The sequence below is a fragment of the Bos javanicus genome, chromosome 19, assembly GCF_032452875.1.
Source record: "Bos javanicus breed banteng chromosome 19, ARS-OSU_banteng_1.0, whole genome shotgun sequence".
NCBI lineage: Eukaryota > Metazoa > Chordata > Mammalia > Artiodactyla > Bovidae > Bos > Bos javanicus.
Genome location: NC_083886.1, coordinates 25,787,003 through 25,812,411, shown reverse-complemented (window position 1 = coordinate 25,812,411; position 25,409 = coordinate 25,787,003). Strand labels below are relative to the sequence as shown.

Genomic DNA, 25,409 nt, shown 5'->3' with positions numbered 1-25,409 from the left:
GCTGGTTCAGTGGTTAAGACTGTGCACTTCCAATGCAGAGAGCATAGGTTTGATCCTTAGTTGGGGAACTAAGATCCCACAGGAAAAAAAAAAAAATAAGATCCCACAGGGTGCGACCAAAAAATACATATATATGTGGTTCTTACCACAGTGGCTGGCACATACGTGCTATGTAAATCTTAGCCACTGTGATTAATATCATTATTAGTCTGACATACACACAAGGAATAGGCTCCAGTGCTGTCCTCTGGTGTCACCTGTCTGTTGGGAGCAGGTGAGGGGTAAGAACACCTGCGCTGCGGTCTTACCTCCTGTACCTGTGCTGCTGTGTACCCAGAGACATCACCACCCCTCTTTGGGGCTCTGTCCTCCTAGGAGGGCTCCTTTAATCTTCTTTGATTCTAAAACAAGCCAGTGAATAAAACCTCCCCAGGGCTCAGTCAACCGTCTGGCAAAGTTCTCTCTCCCTTTCTCCCTCCCCGACTTAGAGATAACATCTTCACACCAAACCAAGGCTCGAGAGCAAAGGCATCCAAGGTCATGGTGGTGCTCACCGATGGGGAAATCTTCCAGGACCCCCTCAACCTCACGACTGTCATCAATTCCCCAAAGATGCATGGTGTTGAGCGCTTTGCCATTGGGGTAAGAGCCAGGAGCTGGGGGTACCTTGTGACTCTGTACAGCCTGAGGCAGTGAGGAGCCAGGGTTCCTTAAGGGGCATCAGAAAGCAGCTTACCCAAACCCTGCTCTAGTCACAAACACCAACTTCTCTCAGCCCCTGTGTCCCATGCTCCCCACACCCCCAACCCCGCTCAGGGTCTTCCCCCAGATGGCTCACTTCCTACTGGTGGTCACAGCTTACTCTCCCAGAAGTTATGGGGAGAGCACTGGATACCCTGGGAGCCCCCGGGAGGGAAGTTTCCTGGAGGAGCTGATGCAGAGCCGAGTCTCAGAGGACAAGAGGAGCCACTGACCTAATGCCCGGGGAAGGCTGGAAGGACTGCAGGCACAGGAAACAGCATGGGCAGGGGTGGGGGGCCCTGGTGTGTTCAGGAACATTCAGGTAGAGTGTGGGGAAGCAAGGTACAGGGAAAGAAGGAAGCAGGTGCTGGGGGGCCCTGAAGGCCAGACGGAGGGGCTCAGCTCTCTCCCTGGGCCTTGAGACCCTCACAGTGCTGGCCCACTGACCTGGGGCCTCTGTGCAGGTGGGAGAAGCATTTAATAAAAGTAAAGCATACCATGAGCTGAAGCTGATCGCCTCGGATCCCGATGAGGATCATGCCTTCAAGGTGACCAACTACATGGCTCTGGATGGGCTGCTGAACAAACTGCAGGAGAGCATCATTCGAGTGGAAGGTGAGGCTCCAGGGCCCTGGCCACCCTGTGGCGGCCCCCTCGGCATTCAGCGGGAGGCCCCAGGCCCACCCTCCAGCCCCATCCCCGTCCTCCCTCCGTGTGGCACTCTGGCAACTCCCCTCACCTCTCTGAGCCTCAGCTGTTCCATCTCTAAAAAGGTGACAACTGACAGGGGAAGATGAGGGGAAGGAATAGTTGGGGAATTTGGGATTGTCGGGTACACACAGCTGTATTTAAAATGGATAACCAACAAGGACCTACTTACTGTATAGCACATGGAACTCTGCTCAAAGTTATGTGGTAGCCGGATGGGAGGAGGGTTTGGGGGAGGAGAATGGATACTTGTATATATATGGTTGAGTTCCTCCACTGTCCATCTGAAACTATCACAACGTTGTTAATCGGCCATACTCCAATATAAATGAAAGTGTTAGTCGCTCAGCCGTGTCCGACTCTTTGCGACCCCATGGACTGTAGCCTGCCAGGCTCCTCTGTCCTTGGAATTCTCCAGGCAAGAATACTGGAGTGGGTAGCCATTCCCTTCTCCAGGGGAATCTTCCTGACCCAAGGATTGAACCCAGGTCTACTGCATTGCAGGTAGATTCTTTACCATCTGAGTCACCAGGGAAGCCCCCAATATAAAATAAAAAGTTTAAAAAATCAAAATAAAAAGGTAACAATAGTCCCAGCCATCCTCGGCACTCCCAAGTTCTGTGAAGCTCTGATGAGAAGCTCTTTCTCTTGCTGGAAGAAGGGTGACTGGGGAATGGTTCCTGCTCCCGGGAGCTCACAGATGAGGAGACCGAGGCCCAGGAAGAGGGAAGGAACAGCCCAGCCTACTTTGCTGGCAGCTGTTAAAGCAGGCCCCTCAGTCTCCACCCTGACGTGGTTTTTCCCTTCGCCTCTACTCACGGCGGGCTCACTGGGCTTCTTGGCTTTCAGGCACGGTTGGAGATGCCCTCCACTACCAGCTGGCACAGGTTGGGTTCAGCGCCCAGATCCTGGATAAGGTACGTGGCTGACTGAGCACCAGGAGAGCTCAGCACAGAGGAGGAGCCCCAGGGACTCCTAGGAACTCGGGGTCTCCCCTGCCCCCACCTGGCTTACAGGGTCCTCCTGTAGTGAAGCATCTAAAGGAACCATTCTAGGACAAAAGAAAACACTTCTGTGCACTTACCCTAACCTGGACCTGTGCGGTCGAGGAGAGAGCGACCCTGTTTATAACAGGGAGTCATTCTGTCCTGTGCTCAAGGGTTAAGTGGCTCACTTAACACAGACTGGGAACCCCCAGGCCTGGGTGGGTTTGCCCACCAAGCCGGCTACTTCTCCCCACTGGAGGCCCTGTTCCCCACCGATGGGGTGGGATACAGGCCATGAGGACACGATCCACGAGTCTGGTGGGAACATGGTTAGCATGTCACTCAGCACAGTGGGCCTTGGGTGCCAGGCCCAGATGTGCAGCCTTGGGGGAGACAAGCCCCATTTTGCTGAGCCATACTTGTTTAATGTGGGCTTCCCAGGTGGCTCAGTGGTAAAGAATCTGCCTCCAGTGCAGGAGACCTGGGTTCAATCCCTGAGTCAGAAAGATCCCATGGAATAGAAAGTGGAAGCCCACTTCAGTATTCTTGCTTGGGAAATCCCATGGACAGAGGAGCCAGGCGGGCTGCAGTCCATAGGATTGCAGGAAGAGTCTGATGTGACTGAATACACACGCACGTCCTTTTTACACTCAACGTCTGGGCCCTCCGGGTTGGATTTCTGTGCCAGAGGCTGCTGGTACTGGAGGGACAGCTGCCCTTGTGGAGTCCTGGGTACAAGGCCAGAACCCAGTGTTTGCCTCTCACCTTCCTCCTGCGCCTCTGGGCCGGTGGGCACTGATCTCCACCACCTCCTCCCCCAATCCCCTGCAAGGTTTGCTGTGCTGGCAGGTAGACCTGCGGTCACCTTGGCTGGCCCTGAGTCCCTCCGGCTCAGATGGCCTCCAACCCTCCTCCCCTGCAGGGGCAGGTGCTGCTCGGAACCGTAGGGGCCTTTGATTGGTCCGGGGGCGCACTGCTCTATGACACACACAGATGTAACGGCATCTTCCTGAACCAGACAGCAGTGGACACCAAGTCTGCGCAGTATGGCTACCTGGGTGAGGGCGGGGCCCGGAGGCCGCCTGGGTGAGGGGCGGGGCCCGGAGGCCGCCTGGGTGAGGGGCGGGGCCCGGAGGCTGCCTGGGTGAGGGCGGGGCCCGGAGCCTACCGGGATGGGGGCGGGGCCTGAGTAGGGACGCAGGCTGTGGTAGGATTCCTAGCTGGAGAGGGCCCTGGTTGTTCATGTGGACTGAGGGATGGACGCTGAGGCTGGTACCAAAGTGCCAGGTCCTGGGCCGCTGCCTAGGGAGGCGGGGCCTCTCCATTAGTAATAGTGGTGAGTGAGCCTTCACTCGGTCCTCAGTCTTCATATACTGCGTATGTGATGAGCGTGGGTGGTGCATGTGTGTGGAGAGCATTTTGAGTGAAGCTGTATGTGTAGTAATGTGTGTATATCACTTCTGTGTGGCGGAGCACATGGGTAAGTGGGAGCCACCACTGATGATTTTTAAGAGGATGAGATAGTGTCTCCAGTTTTGCCCCGCTGCCCAAGCTACTTGGAAGGCCTGACTGGGAAGGTGGAGGAGAAAAGAGTGGCCCGGCGGGAGGTCCTGATCACAATTCCACCACCCCACCTGGCAGGTTACTCGGTGGCCGTGCTGCACAAGGCTCATGGTCTCTCCTATGTGGCGGGGGCCCCAAGGCACAAGCAGCAGGGGGCTGTGTTTGAGCTCCAGAAGGTGGGCAGAGAGACCAACAACTTCATGCCAGTGCTGGAGGGCGAGCAGGTACCTGTTAGAGAAGGAACCCCCCCCACACACACCATTATTATAGATGGGGATCCAGAGACCCCAGAGGAAAAGGAGTGGGCTCCAGGGCACACAGCAGGTGGGGGACCGCATCTGACCAGAACTCAGCCTTGGCCCCGGCTCTGTGTGCCTGAGTGCCAGCTGGTTTTCCCCATCGTGGGGGATCCAGCCGTTGACCCAGCCTCCAGTGTTATTCCGGTGAACATACTGACCTGGTCTGACCCAAATCTGATGGTCCAGGAAGAACATGAGCAGGACTCTAGCCTTGCCGAGGGGTCTGGTGGTGGTGGTGGAAGTGGGGGCGGGGGGTCCCTGGCACTCCCCGTGAGCTGCAATTCCCCTGGCCTGTAGTTGGGGTCCTATTTTGGCTCTGAGCTGTGCCCTGTGGACGTCGACATGGATGGCATCACAGACTTGCTGCTGGTGGCGGCCCCATTTTACCACATTCAAGGAGAGGAGGGCAGAGTCTACATGTACCGTGTGAACAAGCAGGTTAGAGATCTCCATCTTCACAAGGTGGCTGAGGCTGCTGTGGCCGCTCAGCCTGGGACTGAGGTGACAGAGGCTGGAGGTGCCCTGGCCCTGCCTGGCACTGGAGGGCGGTGATGGGGAGCTCAGGATGGATGGCAGCCTGGTGGGGCGGCTGCTCCCCTACCCCTCTTTCTTACTTTCCCCACCCCACCATCTCATGTTGATGATGATGACATTCCACGTAGCTGCACAGTTGACAAAGCATGTTTTATCTGTAATCTCATTTGTTTCTCATAGTAACTGCGGGAGGTGGCTGTCACTCCCATTTTACAGATGAGGAAGCTGAGGCTCAGTGATGTTTGAGACTTTCCCCGGTTTACAGAGCCAGTGTGTGATGGAGCCAAGCCAAGAAGCCAGGCCTCCTGATTGCCAGTCCAGTACCCCGATTGTGGGAGCGAGGGGCACAGCTCTGGGTCCTGGACTGCAAGGCAGCAGGACCCCAGCTTCATCAGTCACTCACTATGTAAACTTGGGGAGGTCTCTTGCCTTTTCTGAGCCGCAGACTCCCGGCTGGAGAGTCAGAATCAATGAGTCTTTGAGCCTGCCTCCGGGGTGGCAGTGGGGTGAGACCTCGCTGCCTCCCTGTCTTGAGGGCTGAGCTGCCTCTCTGCCTTACAGGATGGCTCCTTCTCCTTGGCACGCAGGCTGAGTGGGCACCCCAGGCTAACTTACGCACGGTTTGGCTTTGCCATGGCAACAGTGGGGGATATCAGTCAGGATGGGCTCACAGACGTGGCCATTGGGGCCCCCCTGGAGGACTTGGAGGCAGACAATGGTGCAGGCTTCGGCAGTGTGTACATCTACAATGGACGCTCTACCAACCAGCTGGCTGACCTCTCTGCCACCCAGCCACAGGTGACCTCTTGCCTCTACTCTGGCACTTTGATCTTCCCCAGATATGAGGGCCTGAGACCCGAGCCAGCTCCAGTCCTAAGTGTCAGGCAGGTCCCAGGGGGTTGAGAGGGCCCCTGGGGGACAGAAGTCACTGGGAGGTTCTCACCTCCACATCCTTCCAGTGGGGCTAGAGGTTGTGGCAATATCCATCTTCTTTCCTGACCTATGACTATCTCCTTCTTTGGCATTCCTGACCTTGGACCTGCCCCAGATCCTCTTTCCTCTTTCTCTGTCCCTTCTCTGGCTCCTGTCCCTACACTGCCCCCCGCCCCACCCCATTGCATAACCCTCACCCCTCTGGACTCCACTGCCAAATTACACACTGTATCTTTTATGGGCACTGCCACCCACCTCCAGCTGCAGTTTCTCTCCAAGCTTCAGTCCTGTGTGTCCAGCGGCTCCTGAGCCCCTCCCCTGAATGGCCTCCAGCATCTCACTCCCAGGATGCCCCACTGAAAGCACTCTCTTCCCTGATACCTGCTGCTCCTCTGGGCCCCATCCCTCCACCATTCACAGCAGAAACCTGGGCTAATCATAGACCCCCACCTCAGCCTGTCAGCCTCCATGTCCTAAAGATCTTACCATCTTCCAAATCCAGCCCCTCCTCTCCATCCCCATCACTACACCCTGACTCCTACCTCATCTTCCACCCTGTGTCTGCAGTGGGGTTCTGAAGTGTAATTCTGTAGACACACCCCAGTCCCGCATCAGGCCTCCTGGCACCCAGTCTCCCCTTTCCCACTGCACTGACCCCTGACTGTTTCCCCACCCCCTGTTCTCCTTACCTTCTCGGTCAAGCCCCACCCCCTTCAAGCCTCTGTTCCAATGCCATTTCCCCTGGGAGAACCTTACTTTTTCTTTCCAGTGCCTCAGTGTCCCTGGAGTGGACCAATCTGTTGACTGAATAGAACTGAAAGGAAACCCCTTCCCTCTCCGACATCCTGTGTTTCTCCCCCACAGAGGATCAGAGCCTCGGCGGTGGCCCCAGGACTCCAGTACTTCGGCACCTCGGTGGCCGGTGGCTTAGATTTCAACGGCGATGGCCTTGCTGACATCACCGTGGGTGCGCTGGGCCGGGCGGCTGTACTCCGGTAGGGCTCTGCCCTGCCTTCTGAGCAGCTTCACCCCCTTGCCCTACCCTAAATGACCCCAAGAAGACACCAGGCACTGATGGGAGGGAGGGAGTGCCCTGTTTAAGAGCACTGGTTCTGTTGAACTGGGTTTGAATCTAAGCTTGAACTTAAGTGTGTCCTTGGGCAGAATCTCTAAGTTCCAGTTTTCTCATCTATAAATGTGAATAACAATGCACCTACTTCACAGTAGCCCCTAGTCTCTATTACCTTATCCTATTTTATTTTTAACATACCTTTTCCGGCACAGAGGATTTTCCTGTTTTTTCATGTTTATTTGATAGTTGTCTGTTTTCCCACTAGAGCAAGGCTTGTCTCTTTCTCTGCTATATTCTGAGGACTCAGAAGGAGCACTTGGCATATGAGAGATGTTCAGTAAATATTCACTGAATGAATGAGAGAGCCAGACACTAATCCAGAAGTCCTGTGGTCACTTCTCATATGCCCCTTTGCTGTCTTACTTAGCTCAAGACCAGTGCTCTTGCCTGGAAAATCCCATGGACGCAGAAGCCTGGTAGGCTGCAGTCCATGGGGTTGCTAAGGGTCGGACACGACTTCACTTTCACTTTCACTTTAGCTCAAGACCTGTGGTTCATCTGAAGGTGTCCATGAACTTCACTCCCAAGGCGCTGCCCATTGGCTTCAGCAGCAGCGTGAATGTGTGTTTGTGTTTTGAAATCAACTCCACAACCCTAGCTGCCGAATCAGGTAACAGGCAGCCTAGCTGATCTTTCCAGTGCTCTGGTCACTCTTTGTTGGCTTCAGTGGGGGCGGGGACAGAGAAAGAGGGCTGGGTGGGGGTGGGGTGTTATGAAATCCCTCTATTAGATTTTAGTTCCTTTGACCTGTTGTTGCTGTCCAGTCGCTAAGTCGTATCTGACTCTTTTTGACCCCATGGGCTGCAGCACGCCAGGCTTCCCTGTCCTTCACCGTCTCCTGGAGTTTGCTCAGATTCATGTCCATTGAGTTGGTGATGCTATCTAATCATCTCATCCACTGCTGCCCTTTTCTTCTCCTGCCCTCAGTCTTTCCTGGCATCAGGGTCTTTTCCAATGAGTCAGTCTTTCGCATCAGGTGGCCAAAGTATTGGTGCTTCAGCTTCAACGTCAGTCTTTCCAATGAGTATTCAGGGTTGATTTCCTTTAGGATTGACTGGTTTGATCTCCTTGCAGTCCAAGGGACTCTCAAGAGTCTCTTCCAACACCACATTTTGAAAGTTTCAGTTCTTTGGTGTTCCTTTGACTTTAGGTTCAGTTTAATGGGAACCGCCCCAGAAAAGGGTGACCTGCTGTTAAGTCCACATTCTGAAGAAGTCTTTCTGACCCTCTTGGGAAGGGGGCATTGGATCCCGTCCTTGGGTTGAAGGGTTGGGTTTCTGAAAGAAAACTTGGAAAAAGGCAGGCCCTTCTCCATCTCCAGCTGCTGTGCCCACGCCTGTGTGTGTGTAGGTGCCTCTCCTCTTTCTCTCTGATTACATCTTCCCCCCTTCCTTCCCTCTGCCTTCTCCCTAGTCTAGGGGGATTGGATAATCTGCTGGAGGCCTGGCTTCCCTTCCCACCCTCTTAGCTGGTGCTGGCTGGGAGACCTTCTGGAAGGCAGAGGGTAGGCATGACTTTCACAACCCAGGTACTTACTGCCAACCCAAGAGGTCTCCTCCAGCACAAACCCTCAGCAACAGTCCCCAGGGCTTCGTCTCTCAGTCACCATCCCCGAGAAGTCGCTCTACTTCCTGCAGGTCAGAAAGCGGGCTCCCAGGTGGCCTGGCTTTACCGTAGGAGTCCAGGATCAAGTCTGGTCATTAGAGAAGGGCAGCCCTGTCGTTTCCAGCTGTACAGGCTGGAAGGTTTGGGCCACAGAGCCTGAACCGCATCTGCTGGGTGGTCATGTGACACTGGGCAGGTGTCCTTCACTCTCCGTGCCTGGTATTTTGTTTTGTTTGATATTTATTTATTTTATGTATTTTTGGCTGTGCTGGGTTTTCGTTGCTGTGCGGGCTTTCTCTAGTTGCAGCGAGTGGGGGCTATTCTGTAGTTGTGGTGTGTGGCCTTCTCACTGTGGTGGCTCTCCTGTTGCAGAGCACAGGCTTTAGGGCACTCAGACCTGGCTCAATAGTTGTACCACACAGGCTTAGTTGCTCCACAGCATGTGGGATCTTCCTGGACCAGGGATTGAACCCGTCTCCTGCATTGGCAGGCAGATTCTCTACTAGTGAGCCACCAGGGAAGCTGGGGCCCCCGTTTTTGTTCTCTACAGATAGGGAGTTGGCCCAGGTAATCCACAAGGTTCTTCCAGCTCTGCTATCCTCAGGTTTTACTCTATAGTCTCTCTCTCCTCCTTCCTTGAAATTTTCCTCCTCAATATTTCCCCCCTCAATCCCAGCCTCCTCTCTAAAGGCCCTCTTCCCATAGGGAAGACTGACTTAGCCTGGGGATGTTCTGCCCCAGGTTTGGGTCTGGGGCACTGAGGGACCCTAACTAGGGGACAGAAGACATGAGAAAAGTAACTTTGAAATGAAGAAGAAACTCGGGGAAGTGCCTGTGTGGGGGGCACCACTCAGGAGGGGCTCATGGGAGGGCCCTCGGTCTGGAGTTTGACCTCCCTGGCTCAATCAGAAAGATCTGATCTTCATTCCCAGGCCTTGGTGAGACCTCTCTGAACTTCACATTGGATGTGGATGTGGTGAAGCAGAGGAAACGGCTGCAGCATTCAGACAAGAGGATGGATCAGAGCTCCCTTAGGGAGTGGGGCAGGGGGCCCCTTCTCTGTGAGTCCTTCTTGCTCATCCCTACAGATGGAGATGTGAGTGGAGGAGTTTCCAAGAGTCCAGAGGGGTCTGTCTTTTTTTTTTTTTAAAAGGTTGCTTTGCTTCATTTTTTTTTAAATTTTATATTGGAGTATAGTTGACTAACAGGGGTCTCGCAGGTAGCACAGTACTAAAGAATCCGCCTGCTGATGCAGGAGGTGTGGGTTCCATCCCTGGATCGTCGGAAAGATCCCCTGGAGAAGGAAGTGGCAACCCACTCCAGTATTCTTGCCTGGAGAATCCCATGGACAGAGGAGCCTGGGGGCTAGAGTCCACGGGGTCGCAGAGTCGGACACGACTGAGCGTGCGCGCATAGTGATTAACAGTGTTGTTTTAGTTTCCGGTGTGGAGCAAAGTGATTCAGTTATACATACACACGTGTCTGTCCTTTTTCAAGTTCTTTTCCCATTTAGATTATTACAGAATATTAAGCAGAGTTCCCTGTGCTGTGCTATTCAGTAGGTCCTTGTTGGTTATCTATTTTATTTTATTTTGGCCGTGCCGTGTGGCATGTGGGATCTTAGTTCCCTGACCAGGGATCGAACCTGTGTCCCTTGCAGTGAAAGCTGGGAGTCTTAACCACTGGACTGCCAGGGAAGTTCCCCGAGGGGGTCTGTATTGTTGAGAAAAGAACTGAGGTGTATGGAGTGAAGTACAGGGATCCGTACACACACATGAGGCAACTAAAACAATCATAATAGATCAAGAATCACATGCTGGTGTGGGAGATGAGAGTTATGGTACCAGAAAACCAGGTTAAAGCAATCTACAGAGACTGAACACTAAAGAAATCTCCGAGTTTCCTAGAAACTGTACAAAAAAGGGAAATCCTCCAATTTTTTGGAAATCCTGCCATTTTTCTTGGTAATACATTGGAAATAACAGAGCTCCCTTGCCTACCTGATAACAACAGTGGGGCAGAAGGCCCTTATGTGAGACGACATTAGAAAACCTGAGTGAGGCAAAGTAGAAATAGAAAGACAAAAGTTGTCATTTACAAAAGTTGACTCCTGACAAAGGTGCCTAGAAACATGAAAAAAATGTATTTGTCGGGACTCAGAGTCTGCCAGCACCCAAAACTGTGGACCTCAAAGGATCATGTATTCCAATAAACTCATAAATTATGCTTCAGACTACACATCTGTTCCAACATCTGTTTGGTTGTTAAATGGATTAAGACTTCTAGTTAGTCTGTGGCTTCCCTAAAGATAAGCATAGCTACCTTTTCCAGCCAAGACGCTTGCTCACCTGTTCTCAGGTGTTCAAAGCTCCCACCTGGCAAAAAGTCTCAATAAACAAAGAGAATGGCAAGTGGCATCCCAGGCCATCTCCTGGTCTTCAGGGATCTTCTGTTCGTTTGTTTCGGCTGTCCCCCGACCAGGGACTGAACCCATGACCCTTGTATTGGAGGCACGGAGTCTTAACCACGGGACCTCCAGGGAACTTCTGGTCTACGGTTTTTATTTTTCTGATATGTCCTCTGTGCCGCTTCAAGAAAGATCTTTGTAAACATAGCTGAGACCACGACTCTTCCTCTTCTTGGCTCCCCTTTGTCCTCTAAGTCCAAGCTGGCGTTTAACTCCTGCTGGCCAGAACCCCTCTGTGACTGGGGCAGGAACCAGAAGGAGATAGGAGGCCAGAGGCCGTGGCAGATCAAGGGAGGTTTTCTCAATGCTCTTGGCAGCCTGGCTTACTTGGAAGAGGCTTAGGACTCCTAGCTTAACCCCTTTCATTCGTTAATATTGTGACCACATCAAAGTTAAAAGTATTCTTTTTGTCATCTTCTCTCCCACATCCAACTCCAACCTCGCATTCCTTGGTGACTGTGCAGCTGTGTCAGGAGGACTGCTTCTCCAACATCACTATCAAGGTCAGCTACCACCTCCAGACCCCTGAGGGCCGGATGGACCAACCCCAACCAATCCTGGACTTCTATGCTAAGCCCTCTGCCATCTTCCAGGTGACTTGGCTAGGACCAGACTCTCCCAGGTGCCACCCCTGTAAAAGTCCCTGCTCCCCTATCTTCAAAGAATATTAAAGTTGGGAGGGTCTTCAGACAACGTTTAGGACCCTCCCTGCACAGACAGGGATAATAGAGCTCCTGAGATGGTGTTAATTTGCCCAGGACCTCACTGGTGGGTAATACAGGTCTCCAAATGACTCCCAAGGCTGGTTCTTTTCTGTTCACCAAAGGTGCCTGCTACATATTTAATGAAGCATATGGATACTTGGCACAGGTCTCTGATAATGGTGTGGTGGAAGGCCTGTGTGGGGACTGGACTGAAGCCCACCTGCCCTGTACACAGAAAGTCATACTGGGGCTAGTTCCCTTTGAAATTAATAAGTATATTATGAGGAGATACTTTGAGATCACATTTGTGTGTGCTTAGTCACTCCGTCGTGTCCTACGCTTCGTGACCCCATGGACTATAGCCTGCCAGGTGCCTCTGTCCGTGGATTTTTTTCAGATAAGAATGCTGGAGTAGGTTGCCATGCCCTGCTTCAGGGGATCTTTCTGACCCAAGGATCAGGAACCTGCATCTCCTGTGTCTTCTGTATTGCAGGTGGATTCTTTACCTGCTGACCCATGATGTATCCTGTTTAACATCCATTCAGGATTCTTATCTTAATCAATGATTACTTTGATGCTTTGGCAAAGAGATTAAAAAAAAAATGATCCCACTGAGGAAACGGGTGAGGGGAAATTATTTGGTGTTTAGGCACATAGATGGGTTTCCCACGTGGCACAGTGGTAAAGAATCTGCTTGCCAGTGCAGGAGATGCAAGAGATGTGGGTTCGATCCCTGGGTCGGGAAGATGCCCTGGAGAAGGAAATAGCATCCCACTCCGGTATTCTTGCCTGGAGAATCCCATGGACAGAGGATCCTGGCGGCTACAGCGCATGAGGCCACAGAGTCGGGTACCACTGAGCAGCAGCGGCAGCAAGCACATAGATTTTTCCAGAGAATGAGCTCTAGCTGGGCACTTAGGATGTTTTAATCCTACTGAAAGAGAACAAGCTGCTTGGCTATATTAAAAGCAAAACTAAAAAAAAAGAAGCCCTCAATTGTTGACCCAGTCAGATAGAGCCCCAAGCTCTGACTTGTGCAATCTGCATCTCCCTTCTCTGGGCAGTGGAAGGTTTTCTTTCTTACCCTGGGCTCTCACTGTAAGCTCCAATCATGGAAACAGTCCTTGCATAAAGCTACTGTGATGGTCGCTGGCTGCTGGGAAGATAAATGCAGTGATTCCCCCGGTAGGAAGCTGGCTGTGTCTCCTTCATAATAAAAAATAGACCTTTTTTTTTTTTTTTTTCACAAGATAAAGTATACTAAAATAGACCTTCTCCTTTAGAAAACGTGACTTTGCAACCTGAGCTGGAACTTTTCAATCTTACATGGACCTTTTGGGCCCACTCTGATTTCTAAATTTGTTGGGTGTAGGCAGGACTGCAAGGGGGAATATTTAACCTACAGAGAAGACTAGTCATGTGGGTAGAAAAGCTCACGGGACTGAACGTTGACAATATTTGGTTAGGAACCCCCCCCCCTCCCAATTTGTCCCCTGATGTTCCTGCTCTACTTAAGAGGACTAAGGAGGCTTTTCTTCATATGGTTTCACCCACCCCTAAATGTTGTTGACAATATTTGGTTAGGAATCCCCCCCTCCCAATTTGTCCCCTGATGTTCCTGCTCTATTTAAGAGGACTAAGGAGGCTTTTCTTCATATGGTTTCACCCACCCCTAAATGTTCAGAGTAGTGAGCTGTGAGTGTTGCTACTTAATTAGCATAATATGCAAGTGACGGCTACTCCCGCTGTTTCACAAAGGTCACCCTCTTTTTGACCTTGGCCAGTGGCCTGATGCATGGTACCTGTGTTTTAGGACCAAGCACACCCCCATGCCTGACAAATCAAGGAATAGCACAGTCACACCTCTCACAGCCACGTGGACACAACCTCAGCCCGTCAGCCTCACCTACACTTCTCAGAGTCAGCGGAAGGGACACTCATGTCCTAGGGAGAAGATCACAGAGCAAGGCTGCGGGGGATGGCGGCGTCCCTGGGCTGATCCTGCCCCTCTCTGTCTGCTTTCAGCTGCCCTACGAGAAGAACTGCAAGAATAAGCTGTTTTGTGTTGCGGAGTTACAGTTGGCCACCACCATCTCTCAGTGAGTTGAATCCAGTTGTCATGGTTTCTGCAGTTAACTCTCCTGAAGGCTTATGGGGCAAACCCCTCACCAGGATCACTTGCTTCCTCCTTTCCCTCACAGCCCACAAAGGGCTTTTGCACTAATTGTATCATTGCTTCCCCAGCCACCCAGTGAGGGAAGCAAGACAGATTTGTATTCTTACGTTATAAATTTGGGAAGAGTCAGTAGTTGCAGGCCTGCGTGGGGTCCCATGATCACTGGATGGGCTTACACCCAGATTTCTTTCCATAACCCAGGGTCCCTCACTCCTAGGACCCCCTCACTTAGAGATAACCTCTTCCCTGGCTCAACGCTTTACCAAATTACTTAATTCATTACATACTTAGGGAGCTCCTCCTCTGTGCCCAGCACTTGAGGTGCTGAGAGATACAGGAAGCCCCTTTTTCACTTTCACAATTTTGCTTAGGGAGAGAAGATAATATATAAGTCAACTATGTTGAAAAGATGTACTATGAAGAAAAAGAAGACAGGGAAGGTGGGAGGGAAATGCCAGGGATGCGGTTGGGGTTGCAGTTTCAAATAGAGTGGTCCGGAAAGGGCTCATGGAGAAGGTGATGTTTAGGTTCATGGAAGTGAGGTGGAGGAATAAACTCTGTGGGTGTCTGAAGGAAGAGTACCTGTCAGTGCCCTGAGCTGGGCGCTTGGAGGTGGGAGGAAGAGGCCAGGACACCAGAGTGAATTGGAGGGGTGGTGTTATTCAGTGGCTAAGTCTTGTCTGACTCTTTGTGACTCCATGGACTGAAGCATGCCAGGCTTCCCTGTTCTTCACTATCTCCCGGAGGTTGCTCAAACTCATGTCCATTGAGTCGATGTTGCCATGTGAGGGGAGGAAAAATCCTATGTGGCTCCATTTCCATGAAGACTTTTACTGTGAGCTGGGAAGTCAGAGGAGTGACATGACCATGCACTTTCAGAGGATCATTCTTTGTATGTGGGGGGGGGGGGGTTGCTCTCCCACACACACTGCTGTCTTTGTTGGTGCGCTAGGGCTCTCTAGTTCCCCTGCACCATGTGGGATCTTAGTTCCCTGACTAGGGGTCAAACCCACATCACCTGCATTGGAAGGTGGATTCTTAACCACTGGACCACCAGGGAAGTCCCGATAGGATCATTCTTGCTGCTGTGTTGAGAATAGACTGTAGGAGCAGAGGTGGAGGTGGGGCGACAGTAGGGAGCTATTGTGATAACTCGGGTGAGAAGCGATATGACTTGGGCCAGAGTGGGAGCAATGAAGGTGGTTATATTTTGAAGTTAGAGCCCGCAGGATTGGATAACAGATTGGATGTGGGGAGTGAGAGAGAGGGGTCTAAGAAGTCTTTCAGGGTTCCAGCCTGAGCATCCAGAACTGTGCTGTCCAACACAATAGCCTCTGGTCACATGTAGTTATTTAAATTGAAATGAATTAAAATTAAAGAAGATTTTAGGTCTTTAGTTGCCCTAGGCACATCTCACGTGCTCAGTACCCACATATGGCTAGTGGTTTTGAGCAGCACAGATATATAATAGGTCATTTCCATTACTTCAGAAGTTCTGTTGGACCCCACTGAATTCCAGAATGATGCAGATGCCAAGAACTGAACTGGGAAAGCTTTTGGAAGAATGGGTTTGGAAGGCAAGGTGGGGAGGAGAGGTCATGAGCTTGGTAATTTTTTTAAATTGATTTTTATTGGAGTATAGTTTCTATGTATTGTTGTGTTAGTTTCTACTGTACAGCAAAGTGACTCAGCTATATATATACACGTATCTCCTCTTTTTTGGATTTCCTTCCCATTTCCCTTGTAATTGTCTATCATTTCTGTTACTATGATTTGTTGTTGTTTAGTCGCTAAGTCATGTCTGACTCTTTTGCAACCCCATGGACTGTAGCCCGCCAGGCTCCTCCGTCCATGGGATTTCCCAGGCATGAATACTGGAGTGGGTTGCATGAGCTTGGTTTTGGACATGTGGTGGTCTTAAAATGCTCTTTTCCCCCACACCTAGTGCTGTGTGCGGAACATGGCACTGATGGCCGGTTGGCTGAGTTGGCGTCTCTGAAGAACAGCTCTGTTCTGAGTCCTGAGAAATCTTTTCACAGACATTTGCAGGACTTGTGTTTCAGATGCGGATAGCTTAGCTCTGCCCGTCTCAGTCATGGAGGAGCCAAGTCAAGGCTTTTGAGTGCTTTGGAATCCAGCCTAACAGGAAGACTTGTTCCTAACCTGGAATTCATTACAGCCCCTAAAGCCCAGCCAAGTCCTTGCAGAACAGACTGCGAATCAGCTGGCCCTACATCACCCCCTAGTGTCCACAGCTGGCAGTCTCGCCTTTTTTCCAAAGTATTGAGCCTAATCCTTAGCATCCAAATGCCTCAGTGGTTTGACCTTTTTTGTGGACGTGAATCTCCTGAAGAATCTAAGGTAAACTACAGACACTTGTCTTTAGAAGATCACACTTGCAAACATGAAGCGTTTACATTCAGGGAACTCTGAAACTGTCCCTGGACCTCGAGTTAAGAATCCCTGGTACAAAAAAAAAAAAAAAAAAAAGAATCCCTGGTACATATTCCAGTGACTCTTAGATCTCTCTGTTGGGCTCTAGACAGGACACCCAACTGACATTTCAATGTCCCTGCCTTCCTGTCCTCTGAGCACTTCTCATCATGTCCCAGACTGAACTCATCGGGCCAGTTTCCACCCTCTGGTCTCCTGCTGTGCTCTCTCCATCACAACTAGCCCCACTGGGTCATCCAAGCTGGAAACTCTGAAACAGAAACTCAGGACACATCCTCGACTCTCTTTTTTTAAAAAGAGTTTTTTAGTTTTGGGCCATGCTCATGGCATGTGGGATCTAGTTCCCTGATCAGGGATCAAACCAACACCCTCTACACTGGAAGCACTGAGCCTTAACCACTGAACTGGCAGAGGAGTCCCCAACTCCTGTCTCTTTTGCGCTCTGCTTGTAAGCATGGCCTTATCACCCTCCCCATCGCCACTTCGTTCGTTAGTTCAGTCGCTCAGCCGCTCAGCCGTGTCCGACTCTTTTCGACCCCATGAACCGCAGCACGCCAGCGCATCGCCACTGCCGCTGTCTTATTTCAGGTCTGTGTCATCTCCCAGACGGATCCCCACACAGGCTCTGTCACTGCCCACTATCCTCCTCTCAGCTATGATAAAAAACAAAAATGACTCAATAAGACACAGGTCACATTACTCCCCAGAGCAGCACATTCTATTTTAAGACCTCTCAGATGGTTAGGAAGTTTTCTTTGTGTTGTCAATGTGTTTCCCTGTAGGTCTCAATTACTGAGAGTGGTTGTGCACTCTGGGACCCCACGGGGCCTCAGTGTGAAGGGAGCCCTCACCGTCCCCACATCTTCTCTTCTCCATGCTGAACAGACTCACGTCTTAACTCACAGCCTGTAATCTGGAAGGGCTGGGGTGGTTTTGTGGTGGGAAAGCTCAGGCCAAGGCAGGGGTGGAGGCAGCGTCTGTCCCCTGCATGGTTTCTCCTGCGTTGGGTGGGGCGTCTGGCCAAAGTCCCCTGTAAATGTACGTGAAATGGATGAATCTCTGTCTCAAAGTACGTTGCCTGGGGTCACAGTGAGTTGGTGGTAGAAAGAGGATTTAGGTCTGATTCTCCCAACTCTCTTTCGGGGCCGTGGGACCTCAGGCAAGTGAGCGAGCCCCCCCTGGCTTCTGTTCCCTTCACTGCAGCACAGAGAGTAACCATACAATTTCACAGAGTTATCACCAGGATTAGCAGAGAGTGTGAAACATTTAACACAGTCCCCAACACATGGTAAACACTAAATAAATGGTCATGTCACACAGCAACTGAGGTGGGGATGGTAGTCCAGGTGCTTGCTTCTGTTGTGGGGAAGAAGATCTAGGCTAAATGTATCCTTTAGGCAATAGTATCTAAGAAGTTAAGAAGGTGCTGTTGCATCGCACTGAGGTTTTCACAGATTAAATAAACTGGTAACATTTATCTCTTTGCCTACCCTGTGCAGGCAGGAATTGGTGGTGGGCCTCACAAAGGAGCTGACCATGAACATTAGCCTGACTAACTCTGGGGAAGATTCCTACATGACCAGCATGGCTGTGAATTTCCCCAGAAACCTGCAGTTTAAGAGGATACAGAAGGTAACTATGAGAGCAGTTGTGGAACCACATGGCTCAGGGCTTTAGGGGCTGTAATGAATTCCCGGTTAGAAACAAGTCTTCCTGTTAGGCTGGATTTCCTTCCTGCATCTCGGCTTGGTTATGGAAGCCTCCTCACTCTGCCTCCGGCCTCATCCTCGTCCATCCAATAAATGATTATTAACTAGACAAATCCCGTCTAATCCAACAATAAGCCAGGGATCCAGTCGTATCATTCTCTGCCTTAAACATCAATGGTGTTATTTTGCCACCCAATCACTCCTTCTGCCTGCAGCCTTTCTAACCTAGAGTTCTGAGAGAGAAATAATCTATAATAAATTAGCTTGACTGGAAAGTAAAAGTCTGCTCCGCCTTTCATCAGCCTGGGAGCACAGACTCAAAGCCAGCTGTAAGATACCAGAAAACAGTATTTCTCCCAAGGACACCCAGCAGCTATAAATATTGTAACATTGAGAAATTTTGCTCTCTAAAATCATAGGCAATCAGAAACTTTGCTGTGTGAAGTTATATCTATAATTATGAAACCATCTTACTGTTGCCTGGAGAATCTAAACTGTTTTGACAAAGAGAAGCATTCTCATTTTCCATCTGAGACTTGAAACTTCAGATAAAATGTTTCTACACACAGCTTTTCACATTCACATGAATAGTTTCCAAGAAAGTGGGTCTTTGGGTCCACTTTGCAGCAAAGAATTGATGTTGAGTGGCCCTTTTACACATAGCCCTGGCCTTTTTTTTTTTTTTTTAAAGGATTTTCTTTTTTTTCATGTGGACCATTTTTAAAGTCTTTATGGAATTTGTTACATTGCTTCTGTTTTATGTTTTGGTTGTGTGGCTGCAAGGGATGTGGGATCTTGGCTCCCTGACCACGGATCAAACCTGCACCCCCTGCATTGGAAGGCGAAGTCTTAACCACGGACCATGAGGGAAGTCCCATCCCTGTTTTATTTTGAGCCTGTAAAACACTGCTTTGTTTATATTTCCCCAAACTCTTTCCCCAGAATCCTTTAATAACTATCTTTTCCTTTGTTTGGTGAGATACACCACAGTGCAGTTTTCCTCACTCTATAATGAGTCAACAAACCTGGCTCTGTCTTATTATGGGTATGTCCCTGGTGGTCTGAGGCTGTTTGAGCTAGGACAGCACCCGTTACATGCCACGATCTCCTAAGCACCTAGAATGGAACTAGACCCACCATCCTTGGGAGAATTAAGAAAACAGTGGCCACTCGGTCATTTTCCATATCCAGTGGTCCAGATGAGGAACCATGTCTGAAAAAGGCTGCGTGGCAATGCAGGGGGCCTTTCATTGGTCCAAGGTGCAGTTCAAATGCCTCCCTCCCCAGGAAGACTGATTCCTCCTGGTTGGACCTCATCTTTCTTCACTGCTTGTTTCTGTGCCGCTCTCACAGAACCCCTCCTGAGGCCTTGTGTTTAAATTCTTCAGCCATCTAGTACTGAGCCGTCTGCCCAACTTGTGAAGGAGACGAGGACAAAGACAGGTTTATTTGCATCTCCAGCTCCTGGCAGGGTGTCTGGCATGTTGTTGTGAGGAAACTGAACCTTTTTTTTTTTTTTTGCCTTTTCAAAACCATATCTTTTGTGTTAACAGCCTCCTTCTCCAGACATTCAGTGCGGTGACCCTAAGCCGATTGCTTCTGTCCTGGTCATGAAGTGCAAGATCGGTCACCCCATCCTCAAGAGGTCATCCGTGAGTTTTTTTTTTTTCCTATTTATTTGGCTGCTCTGGGTCTTAGTTGTGGCATGCAGGATCTTTTAGTTGCGGCACGTGGGATCTAGTTCCCTGACCAGGGATGGAATCCCGGCCCCCTGCGTTGGGAGCTCAGCGTCTTAGCCACTGGACCACCAGGGAAGTCCTGTGAGTCCGTTTTGATTAGCTGACTCTTCTCACTACCCTAGGGTTGGTGTTTTCTACTTCCCAGGCTCATTAGAATCTCCCAGTTGCAGTTTCCACACTTTCCTTGACTATACCGTCATCTGTAACAGAGCGTAAAGCTGCCCAGTGTGCTCTGGAAGTAGGGTGCAGTGGAGGTGAGGGTACAGTCACAGAGACAAGGTTGGCTCACCCCTGTACAGCAGAGTGAAGCTGGGGGTGGTCTGGAAGGCTATTAGCCTTGAGGGGAGTCCTTGACCTGCCACTGATGATCTCTGTGCTGCGGGAGACCTCTCGAGCAGCTTCCTTGGCTGTAAAAGGGGAATAATGCTGTCTGCCCTGCTCACCACATCTTGACACTGTATTACGTGGAATAATGGGACCTCGAAGCATCCTGTGCTACAGAAGCACGGAGTACTGAATTACGTTTTCCAGGTCTGTTTAGTTAGTAGGATTGTGAGTGGTATAAACGGGAATCAATCCACCTTTTTTTGTTTAACTAGGCAAACTTTTCGTTGGTTTGGCAGCTGGAGGAGAGTGCCTTTCCAAACAGGACAGCCAACATCACTGTGATGGTCACCAAGTAAGTCATGCCTGGGTCAAGGGAGCCTGGGCTGTGGTCCTGCAAAAAAGCTCCCTCCCACGCGTGTGCATCAGAGCTATGACTCCTCACTGCCCCAGAAGGGAAGCCTCAGGGAGCCCCAGGAAGGCACCTGTGTCCCTACAGTGACCTGGGTTTCCCTTGTTATCAGAGATATTTAAAATGTTCCTTTATTGACAAAGTAAAACTATGGTATAGTCTGGTAGACTGAGTTTTGCACTGGAGAGCTCATTTTGGTTCATCTAACCTCAGAGATGCATCTAACCTCTATGTTTGGGGTAGGGTGGGGTACACTGTCGGTAAAGTTCTCAAACAGGGGTGATTCTGCTCCCAGTGGCAACGCCTGAAGACATTTTTGATTGGCATGACTTTGGTGGGGGTGTTATTGACATCTAGTGGGTAGAGACCTGGGATGTTAACATCCTACAATATATAGGACAGCCACTCATGAAGACTTTCCTGGCCCTAAATGTCAATTCAAGGCTGAGGAACTCTTGTCTTTTTTGCCACACCATGCAACACGCAGGATTCTAGTTCCCTGACCAGGAAGTGAACCCGTGCCCCCTGCATTGGGAGCGTGGAGTCTTAACCACTGGACTGGCAGAGAAGTCCTGGAGAAACCCTTTTAAAATCAGTGTTCTCCAAGTCTGGTCTTCCAGTGCAGAGTCTTCTGCACTCTGTTTATCTCCAAGTCTTTTCTATCTGACCCCCAGTGATCCTGGGAAGCCAAGGTAAGAAGCAGCCATGTGTACAAAGCAGGGGTGCTATAAATTGACACTCTTATTTTCTAGTTCCAATGAAAGAAGGTCTTTGGTCAATAAAACTCACAGCCTTCAAATCAAACACGCCTTCATTGCGGTTCTTCCCAAGTAAGTACTTCCGGGGGGCCCCATACCTGCGGGACAGCTTCAGGGGTGGGTCTAGTGGTCAGGGTGGATGTGGGCATTGCCTTTCCCTGAGAGGAGGCTGCTTAGAATTCAGGCTCCCACTGATCTCTAGGGCATTAACTGTTAGGTCCTAGAAACCCTGTGGCTGTAATCAAAGGAGGAACAGTGCCAACAGGTTTTGATACCAAAGGGAACTGATGGGATGCTAAGGAGGGAAGAGAGGACTTAAGGGATTAGGAAGAAAGGAAGAGAAAAAGTAAGGCCACCCTGAGGAATGATAATCGGATACAGAACCAGCCTGAAGGGACTGAATTCAAATATTCTAACCTGATCCCAACTGCCCCACCACTGCTCAACATTTTGCTATTCAACTTTGATCTCTCTTAAGAATTAAGGATCCTCTTAGTGTGTCCAATTGATAGCACTGAGGTTTATTTAAAATGAGAAAGGGGCCCTGAGGCCTAACCCATGTCCTCTCAACTGCAGACCCTCAGTGATGTACATGAACACAAGCCAGGGGTCTTCCCACCACAAAGAGTTCCTCTTCAACGTAAGTGCTCTACTTATCATCGCAAAGCCAACAGGTGGCAAAACAACACCAGCCGTGACTTTCCGCTTGGATTTTATCTTGTAGATACATGGGGAGAACCTCTTTGGAGCTGAGTTCCAGCTGCAAATTTGTATTCCAGTTAAATTACAAGGTTTCCAGTTCCTAACAGTGACGAACCTGACCAAGATTCAGGTACATAGAGGCAGTTCTGTATCACAATCACATCTCTTTCCAGAGTGGCTATGGATTCTCAAAGGTATAAAAACTAGAACTCTAGAAAAAGGAGTAGAAAAAAGATGAGTTAACCTGGGAACGCATTTTAGGAGTAAATTACCCAAGTCATATTCGTAAGGAATATTAACTACTCAGCCCAAACTGACATTTCGATTTTTCTTCCCTTGATGAAAAAAGTAAGCAAAATTCAACCTTTTTAGTAGCCATGGAGACATTTATTTTCCCTTTGAAAATCATGGATAAATTCTGCTTCTCTGTGATTGGCAAATGAGATTGATAAACATGTGGCACTTCTTCCTACAAATTGTCTACCTTCTGCTTTTCCTGTCTCCCAGTCTATATGCCTGGGACTCTGCTGTGGTACAGCCTCTTTGCTCTTAGTTGACTCATCTGTAGTGTGGTTCCCAAAGCCAGCCTTATGACACCTACAGGAACAGGCTCTTAGCAGTGTGACAGCTGAGGCCTTGGGTGTTCCTGATTTTCTTCTTTTCTGTTCAGGCTACATAAAATGTTGAGGTTCAAAAAGGAAACTGTGGAAAGGAATTTACAAAATGAAGTCTGCTGACAGAAAAAGGGCTTTTCAGTTGTAAATGGTGTTCTCACATATAGTTTATTTTCAAAGAATATTTGTTAAGTTTAAACATGTCAGTTTCCACTTGGAAACAAAATTCTTGTTTGAACAGCTGATTGGAAACTTGTAAGAGCAGGAATCCCACGCTGCTGTGGGGACAGAGGTTAAAAACAGCATCAGGGGCTTCCAGTTCCACGCCCTCTCCTTTGGGGGTGGTCAGAACCCCCGGCTTACTTAAACAGACTATGCTGGCAGAGCAGGTCCGTGGCAGAGCTGAAGTTCAGCATAGTCTGATAGAAATGCTGGATCTGTTTCTTCATTCGCTTCAAGGCGGGGGTGTTATGTTTGGACTTGAAGGTCATCTGATTCAGGATCTTATCTGTGAGGTAATGTAGCCAGAGCACGTTGTTATATGGGTGATATTCACCCCAGCAGTTGTTGTTTTCTTTCCTCATCAGCCTGTAGATCTCAAACTGGTAGTCGCCTTGTCCCATAAACAGGTCCTCGTCCCTGGAGATGTCACAGAAAACCACAATCCCATCCCGCTCCAAGCGGGACAGGGTGTAGTCGATGATGTTGACTTGCAGCCCTCGGGTGGGGATGGAGCTCGTCTTTCCATTGAGGGTGTAGTGGAGCTCTTTGAGGCTGGTCTTCTTTAAGAGCACGTTCCCCCAGTGCAAGTCTCGGTGCTCAAAGTGCAGTGAGGCCTCAGCCACGGCAAGGGAGGCGGTGATCTGGTGCAGAATGCTCTTGGCAGTGGCAATGGAGGACAGCTTCTTTCTCATCTGCTCTAGGTCGATCCCTCCAAACTCAAATTCCAGCACGATGAAGAGCTGGTCTTCCCCGAAAAAGTCAGGCCGGTCGTTTGCAGACCCTTTGGTTGAGTGATAGTGATCCCAGGCTTGGAGGAGCAAGGGAGGGTAAGATCCTTGAACGCAGTGTACCGAGTTCAGCCCAATGAAGCCTTCTGTGCGGTTGCATGCCTCATCAGACAAGAGGCTCAGCTCTTTGGAGATGATGATTTCTGGCAGGATTTCCTCAAAAGTTTTCTGGTGAGCTCCATTGACTAAGTCCTGTCCTTCGATAGCAATGATTTTTAGGGCTACAGGTGTGTGGTTAGTAACTGTTTGAAACACTTCGCCAAACACCCCTTCTCCAATCTTCTCACAGCATTCCAGTTTTTCTTCGGAGAGGTAGTCGCTGAAGGGGATGGGGCCCACCTGATTGCATTCCCCATAAAGCTTTTCTGCATCAGATGTCCTTTTGTCTGTGACCTGCTGTGTCTTTAAGGGGGTTAGCAAATACATAGAGGAGGAGTGCCAGGGGGACAGAGCACAGCTTGTTCTGTTCTGAACAGGGTGGTGTGAATATTCTGACATGAGGGACTCAGACAGAGAACCGGCCAAGGTGTCGCAGCTGCATACTTCAGACACAGCTGTCACGATCTTCTTCTTGTGGAAACTGAAGGAGGCTCTGGTTTTGGTCCAAGAGCAGGCATTCTGTAAACGAGTCAAGTCCTGGGTGACGCATGAGCCATCTTCCATCTTTTGGCCTTTTGTAACCTGGCGGGGATGGAGGAGGGAGGTTTCTGCTGTCCCTTGATGCTTCCTTTTTCGGCTTAGCCTGGTTCTCTCAAGCCCGTTGCTTTTCCCAGATGCGATTCCGCCCTTGCACCCACGGGCCTCTTCGTATTCTATCTGGACAGACTCTTGAGACTCAATCTCTCGACAAGAGTCCTGGTCTGTGGTCCTCTTCTTACCCCTGCCTGATAAACCTGGGCTCTCCAGCCTCCTCCCCACCAGTTCCCTGTCATGGCAGAACTCCTGCAAATTCTTCCCATCTGTCCCAAGCTCGGAATCCTCAGGATTTCCTGGGTCCAAAAAGCTAAAGAGAGCTGACCTGAGGCTGGCCTGGGCTTGGTGGGCCAACCTGGTGAACCTGCCTCCTCCTGTCGCTGCGTCCTGGGAACAGGGGAGGGGTGCCTGGTCCAGGGAGGCTTCTGGGAGGTGGAAGTTGCTCGGAGCTTCTGAGGCTGCATCCAGAAAGGTGGAAGGATCGGTACAGATGCTGTCTTCTGGCGCAGGGAACCCGGGGCCGGGAGAGGCCAGAGAGCTGAACAGGGAGGCACTGGTGCCCAGCTCGCCGCCGTCCCTGGGCTGGCCGCACACACGGAGGTCCGGGCTCAGGGAGCCCTTGGGAAAGGACGGCGGTTCTAGAGCGCCGCAGGGGGTGCTGCACTTTTGCGGGCACCGCGATCGCAGCCTCAGGCGTCTCGGGGTCGCGATCTGACTCGGCCGGCCCTTGGCGAGTCGGGCGCCAGCGCGCCTCCGCCGCTGACCCACCGGGCTGCCGGGGAAGTCGGGGTCGTCAGGATCGTCGGAGACGACAGACTGCGAGGGGCCGCCACTGCTGGTGTCACTGCTACTGCTGCTGAAGAAACGCTTCCGGTCCTGCGGCGGGAACCACTGTACGGCTGCCAGGCCCGGCCGCCTTCGCGGCCTCCCGCCGCCGGCTGCCCCGTACGTTCGGAAGAGCCCACTCGCGGGTAGCGGGAGTGACGCCGCCATGGCCTGCACCCGCCAGGTAGTTCAAATGCTAACACCGCGAGACTTCCTCGAGACGCGGAGGCGCCTGCCCGCCGGGTCCTAGCGCCCGGCCGTCCGCGCAATCATGACGGATCTCGCGAGAAGTGGGAGGGGGCGGGTAACTATGGCGGTTTG

At 50.7% G+C, this 25,409-nt stretch overlaps 2 protein-coding genes across 4 annotated transcripts in view; one reads left to right on the top strand and one right to left on the bottom strand.

Moving 5' to 3' along the window:
* Window positions 1-25,409, top strand: part of ITGAE (integrin subunit alpha E) — a 63,792-nt gene that overhangs the window by 28,754 nt on the left and 9,629 nt on the right. For all 3 annotated transcript variants that reach the window (XM_061390719.1, XM_061390718.1, XM_061390717.1), the window contains exons 9-26: window positions 489-642; window positions 1,206-1,356; window positions 2,299-2,366; window positions 3,358-3,493; window positions 4,077-4,222; window positions 4,595-4,735; window positions 5,393-5,629; window positions 6,629-6,759; window positions 7,376-7,506; window positions 9,434-9,597; window positions 11,433-11,561; window positions 13,698-13,771; window positions 17,802-17,934; window positions 19,565-19,663; window positions 20,350-20,429; window positions 21,239-21,316; window positions 21,821-21,884; window positions 21,969-22,076. In XM_061390719.1, coding sequence (XP_061246703.1) covers window positions 489-642; window positions 1,206-1,356; window positions 2,299-2,366; window positions 3,358-3,493; window positions 4,077-4,222; window positions 4,595-4,735; window positions 5,393-5,629; window positions 6,629-6,759; window positions 7,376-7,506; window positions 9,434-9,597; window positions 11,433-11,561; window positions 13,698-13,771; window positions 17,802-17,934; window positions 19,565-19,663; window positions 20,350-20,429; window positions 21,239-21,316; window positions 21,821-21,884; window positions 21,969-22,076 — 2,224 coding nt within the window. The remainder of the gene's footprint in view (window positions 1-488; window positions 643-1,205; window positions 1,357-2,298; window positions 2,367-3,357; window positions 3,494-4,076; window positions 4,223-4,594; window positions 4,736-5,392; window positions 5,630-6,628; window positions 6,760-7,375; window positions 7,507-9,433; window positions 9,598-11,432; window positions 11,562-13,697; window positions 13,772-17,801; window positions 17,935-19,564; window positions 19,664-20,349; window positions 20,430-21,238; window positions 21,317-21,820; window positions 21,885-21,968; window positions 22,077-25,409) is intronic.
* On the bottom strand, window positions 22,312-25,271 carry HASPIN (histone H3 associated protein kinase). The gene has a single exon (XM_061390726.1). The coding sequence runs from the start codon at window positions 25,254-25,256 to the stop codon at window positions 22,920-22,922; it is 2,337 nt and encodes a 778-aa protein (XP_061246710.1). The 5' UTR covers window positions 25,257-25,271; the 3' UTR covers window positions 22,312-22,919.

Coding starts and splice junctions, on each gene's coding strand:
- HASPIN (XM_061390726.1), bottom strand. CDS start 25,256: ATGGCGGCGTCACTCCCGCTACCCGCGAGTGGGCTCTTCCGAACGTAC.